This window comes from Oncorhynchus masou, chromosome 26, assembly GCF_036934945.1.
Source record: "Oncorhynchus masou masou isolate Uvic2021 chromosome 26, UVic_Omas_1.1, whole genome shotgun sequence".
NCBI lineage: Eukaryota > Metazoa > Chordata > Actinopteri > Salmoniformes > Salmonidae > Oncorhynchus > Oncorhynchus masou.
This window is the reverse complement of record NC_088237.1, coordinates 15,158,467-15,164,466: the sequence shown is the minus strand read 5'-3', so window position 1 is coordinate 15,164,466 and position 6,000 is coordinate 15,158,467. Positions and strand designations below refer to the sequence as shown.

Here is a 6,000-nt window from a genome sequence, read left to right as displayed (position 1 = left end):
TTAAGTGCCTTGCTCAAGGGCACATCGCGTGGCTACCTGCCACCCTACAGCTTCTCCTCGGGGGTTTGAGTGTCTTCTCCAGGGATGAGTGCTGTCGGGTGGGGGTCAATGCTCACTGCGCTAGACAATGGCATACATCCATCGTGTTAATGACGTCTATAAAGTCTCCGTGGACATCTGCTGAGTGCTGAGGGGGTGAACATTTACCCCGACTGAGGTGCGCTCCACTCCTCCCTCTGCTCCTTGGGGCTCCCCTCTCACCTGAAAACTGTCTCCATCTAGCGGTGCTCCGGCTGAGCATCAGTGACAGTGCCCAGAGACAAGGAGGTTGGAATGACGGCCTGTGTATTAGCAACCACCTGCAAATACACTTTCAGTCAAATCTCCTTTTATGCACAACGTATTGCAGGCTATTGCTTTGATGTGATACTACTCTGTCAGGACGGTGTGGTACAGAGTCCGTTTCAGAAAGATATTTGGTTAATGCTGACACGGTCGTGCATAACCGGGTATCCGCAAGGCATCAAGGAGGAGCGCTCCATTTGATTACACAGAAGTTAAATAATGCCCGGAGCACTTCACACGCCCTCAACGAACTGGGGAGAGGAACTTGGGTTTTCGGCGCAGCTGCACATCAGTGAGAGTGGGGGAGAGGAGAGGCAGCCGAGCCAACAACTTCCATATTTGTTGCTCTCCTTCAACGATTCTGCAAATTCGGTTATTGATCCCCCCTTCTCTTCCCTTCTCTCTCTAGTGGTTATTATGTAATTATTCAACGGTTGCCTCCGCAGCTGGAGCCGCAGCTTGTGTTATGCTGGTAGCACACTTGTGCATTTGTGTGTGTCTGTGGTGAGCGCGCGCGTGTGTGTGTGATTTTATGTCCTTTCGCGCTTCAGCTGCGAACACAGAGCACAGTTGTCGGTGTGGACTCGGCCCATACAGTCATTGGTCTCGGAAGAGGATCACAGTTGCGCTTTTATTGAAGAGCTCGTGCTCTAGGAGTGATAAAGAAGCGGGAGGCGCGAGCTGAGCTTCCGGGTGTTGTTTGGCTAGAGAAAGCGCTCGAGAATGTCCTTGTATGACTGGAGCCAAGTCTGTTCCGGTGTTTGGAGCACGGAATTACTCCCGTTTTGAACTTGTTCCTGGTTCGTTTCCACCCTTTTGCCAAGGGGAGAATTTTCTGGATACTTTTGTGTGCAGAGAGGATTGTTTTATATTAGAAAGAGAACGGAAAGCTTTATTTTTCAAACAAGTCACTTTTACGCAGAGGTGAGAAGGCTACATTACTCGTTTGTTGTGTGTGCTTTCCAGACTATTGCCGTTTAATCATGTATGTTCTACTGCTAAATATTGGTTCAGTGACTACTCGTTCTCACGCTTTTACATTCACTATCGAAGACAGTAGGGCTATACGTGGGACATGTCTGTGCAATGCATTTAGATGTTATTATTTATTGGGTTTCAGAAGGAAACCGAATGAACAGCCTGTGGACGATTTATTAATTTCAGCCATGCATGATATGTCACAGTGTAGCCTATGAGTAGGCTAATGCTTGGATTGTTTTCCTGCCTCTCCAGATGTCTTCTCGCCGCGCTGTGGTTTTGTGATCGCCCACCAGAGCGTCGAGAGCTCTTCACCGGGACCGAGTCTCACACAGTGGGTCACCATGGCAACGGGAGTGGCGGCGTGGTTACCCTTCGCCCGGGCGGCTGCTATAGGATGGATGCCGGTAGCCAGTGCGCCCATGCCGACGCCCCCGCCGGACAACCGGCGAAAGCAGGACGGGCTCATCTTGCTCAATGTCAGCGGACAGAAGTTTCAGACGTGGCGGAATACATTGGAGCGGTACCCGGACACTTTACTGGGCAGCACGGAGCGGGAATTTTTCTTCCACGAGGAGACAAACGAATACTTTTTCGACCGTGACCCGGATATTTTCAGACACATTCTGAACTTCTACCGTACCGGGAAGCTGCACTACCCGCGCCAGGAGTGCATCTCGGCCTACGATGAGGAGCTGGCCTTCTTTGGGATCATACCGGAGATCATAGGGGACTGTTGCTATGAAGAGTACAAGGACCGGCGGCGGGAGAACCAGGAAAGGATCCAGGATGACGAGGACAGCGAGAACCAGAACGATATGGTCCCGCCGGATATGACATTTAGAGAAACCATGTGGCGGGCCTTCGAGAACCCCCACACGAGCACCATGGCCCTGGTGTTTTATTATGTCACCGGCTTCTTCATTGCTGTTTCCGTGATGGCCAACGTTGTGGAGACGGTCCCGTGCGGGACTTTGCCAAATCGGGTCAAACAGGTCTCGTGCGGGGAGCGGTACGCCTTGGCATTTTTCTGTCTGGATACGGCCTGCGTCATGATCTTCACCGTGGAGTACCTGCTGCGTCTAATGGCGGCCCCCAGCCGCTGGAACTTCATCAAGAGCGTGATGAGCGTCATCGATGTGGTGGCCATTATGCCCTACTACATCGGCCTGGTCATGACGGACAACGAGGACGTCAGCGGGGCCTTCGTCACCCTGAGGGTCTTCCGCGTTTTCAGAATTTTCAAATTCTCCCGCCACTCTGCGGGGCTGCGCATCCTGGGCTACACGCTGAAGAGCTGCGCCTCGGAGCTGGGCTTCCTGCTCTTCTCCCTCACCATGGCCATCATCATCTTCGCCACTGTCATGTTCTATGCTGAGAAGGGCTCCTCAGCCAGCAAGTTCACCAGCATCCCAGCAGCCTTTTGGTACACCATCGTCACCATGACAACTCTGGGGTAGGTGCTGGTCCAGCTTACCATACAGTGTAGATGTGTGGTCACATGCTCAGGAGGTATGTTGTCGTGTCAACCCTAAATCAGCAGCATTGGTTTGCTGTTGCTCTCTCCTTTGAGTGTGTTCTCTCTACGCAGCTGCAGTGTGAATGGAAGGTTGGGTAAATGGCTCAGAGGCCTGCCTAAATCCCGATTTACATGAAACACCTTCACGTGAACGGTTTAGGGCATTCACAATAACATTCACATTCAAAGTCCTCAGAGGCATTTACCTTATTCACAGGCCAAACTGTAGGCCTATGATGTCATCATATCATAACCACTGCAGCAGTTCTCATCATTAAGATTCACACCTCTTCAACACAGTCAAATGAAGAGAGCTATACCTAGAAAACATGGGAGGAGCAGAGAGAGATCAATGACAAGATTTAAATCAGAATATACTGCAATCAATTTCTCTCACAAGCCCATCTCTCCAGCCATACTCAGTTTGAAAAGTGGCAACAGCTGCAGAGCTGCAGTCTAATCTGTGCAAGAGGCATCTATTGCTGTTGATGTGTACACCCATTCATTAAAATGAGTCCTGGGGCTACTGTTCATTGATGCCTTTGCCGATTTCTCCCACCTGCGCTGTGCAGTAGAAGCCTATTGTGCGCTCTCGATGGTGTTGAAAAAGAGAGTGGCGCGCTGTGGGGAAACAGAGCCGCAAGCATAGCAGTTGCACTGCGCTCTCCGCGGTGCTGAAGCGGAGTGGCAAGCATGGCAGTGCAGTACAGTACGCTCTCCATGGTGCTGAAACGAAGCGCGACGGCTCTCTTCAGCATTGCGTGCTCCAGCATTGCCATTACTTTCCCTGCCAACAGTTCACGGGTGTGAATCAGCCTCTAAAGTGGTAATCAAATGGAGCGCTAAAACCCACGTCTGACGCTTTGATCACAGCGCTGTTGAAGTCCATTCGGCTCTTGAACACAAACGTGGAGTGGCAGCGTCATAGTTAACATGATAGATTTCACAAGGCTCAATTACTCATAGGTCAAGAGCTGGTATTTCTCTATTTGATTGGTTTGTTTTGTTCATTATTGAGCCTATTGCCTGACAGTTTGTCTATATGTGTCTCCCAGCGAATTTGATTGGAAGGCCTGTTGTGCTCTGATTACTTTATTCTGTAATTGCATGTGTAGAAGGGGAGAGATGGAGAGAAAATAGTGGCTAAGAGAAAGAGGTAGAGGAATAGATTGCCACACCTCATCGTGTGTAGTTTGTGTAGTAGCATGTCCCCACTGTCAGATTGGATGATATCAATAACAAAATGCAATTACTGGTTCACACTCACCCCTGAGCTAATGGCTGACGCAGTAGGAGTGGTTCGTTCTTTCTGTGAGTGGTTTGTGTGTGTGTGTCTTGGCCTTTCTGTTAATGAGATAGGCCTAAGACAAAGAAATTCAGGGAAGAAAAGCAACCTTCTCTCACACACAGACACAGTAACCTCACTGATACACAGCCAAGCTCTCATCCATAACAAGAAACCATTCTGTTGGCTCATAATAGAAGCCTCACTTCTTCGTTTTGCCAATGTGTCAATCAGCTGGTTACTGTGTGTGGTGTGTTTCTGGCTGCAGTGCCCATGTGTGTGTCTGTGCGCGGGTGCGGGCGATGGCAGTACCTGAGGCCAGTCTGTGTTTACTGTGCCCAGGGCTTGACAGGTGGTGACTACACAGCTGCATTAGCCTTTGTTTGAGAGTACGAACACACAGTCATCTGTTTCTATTCTATTGCATTGGCCCAGGACCTTACACAAAGTCATTGGATGAATCGAGTGTATGATAAAAATTCCTTGGACAGAATTATCAAAAATAAATACATGTCCAGTACTCATGTCCTTAAAAATCCCTAACAATTCCCTCAAATGTGTGGGCGTGTGTGTGTGTGCTCGTACATGCGTGCGAGGAGTGTTTTGGTAGATTGAGCAAGGACATAGCTCTTAAGCGGACGTAGGCTATCGTTCTTTAATGTCTCATTACCTTGCCAGGGGACCAGAGACAGGGATGGATCTGTGGCTGGGAACTGCAGGGAGCAGGGGGGGAGGGAGGTGTGCTCAGTGAAGCAGGTAAAAGAGAGAGAAGGAGGGAGGGAAAGAGATATAGAGAAAGAGAAGGAAAAGGTCATAGGGATATTTGGAGAAAGGGCAGAGAGAGGGAGTGAGATAAAGGTGGCAAGACAGAGAGAGAGAGACAGAGAGAAAGAAAGAGAGAGACAGAGACACAGAGAGAGAGAGAGAGAGAGAGAGAGAGAAGATAAGAAGTCACAGCAGAGAGCAGTATGAGTTTTCTCTCACTGCTGTGTCTTTTATGAGCCCACTGCAGCACTCCACGTTGCTCAATGCACCCATATACTTTAGCAATATCACTGGCTGCACCAAATTCACCATTATAAACGTAGTGGTTCGAGCCATGGTATATCAGACTGTATACCACGGGTGACAAAACATTTATTTGTACTGTTCTTATTATCCTGTTAACCAGTTTATAATAGCAATGAGGCACCTTGGGGATTGTGGTACATGGCCAATATACCACGGCTAAGGGTTGTAATTCAAGCATTCTGTGTTGAGTCGTGTGTAAGAACAGCCCTTTCCCGTGGTATATTGTCCATATACCACACCCCCTCAGGCCTTATTGCTTAAGTATACCTCAGCCTCTTACTGTTGCTAGCTCTCTCAAATCCCCAGCCTGTCTCTGACCTGCAGTATCATGCCGTATAAGGTCTAGCTTCTGTGGTGCAGTTGCCCAGGGATTCATATTGTACTGTGTACACTGCGTGTCCATGCAGACTTACGTGGTTTGGCTATCCCCGGGAAGAGAGGCAGTGTGTGTGTGTGTGTGTGTGTGTGTGTGTGTGTGTGTGTGTGTGTCTGTGTGTATCAGTGATTGGGAGGTGGACAACTTTAATTAATCATTAATCAAGTGTTCATAGATAACCAGCAAGGTCAAATAATAACCACAGTGGTTATAGAATGTGTAGCACTTGAATAACTTGAATCAGTGTCACAGCTTAACCCCCTTGTCCTGCTTCTGGCCCCGTGGCCCCTCACGGTCCCACTAATTGACTCGTTTGTGGATTTAGTGAAAGCGTCCAGGGCCAATTAAATCACTGCCATTCTAATTGGCTTATTCACTGTCAAACGGCATCCATTACTGAAGCATCTGTCACTACTGGAGATGCAG

General features: G+C 49.0%; 1 protein-coding gene across 1 annotated transcript in view; it reads left to right on the top strand.

Moving 5' to 3' along the window:
- The first annotated feature begins 1,612 nt into the window (after positions 1 to 1,612).
- LOC135514868 (potassium voltage-gated channel subfamily D member 2-like) overlaps positions 1,613 to 6,000 on the top strand; it is a 150,214-nt gene continuing 145,826 nt past the window's right edge. The window contains exon 1 of the mRNA XM_064938534.1: positions 1,613 to 2,779. Coding sequence (XP_064794606.1) covers positions 1,668 to 2,779 — 1,112 coding nt within the window. The 5' untranslated portion in view covers positions 1,613 to 1,667. The remainder of the gene's footprint in view (positions 2,780 to 6,000) is intronic.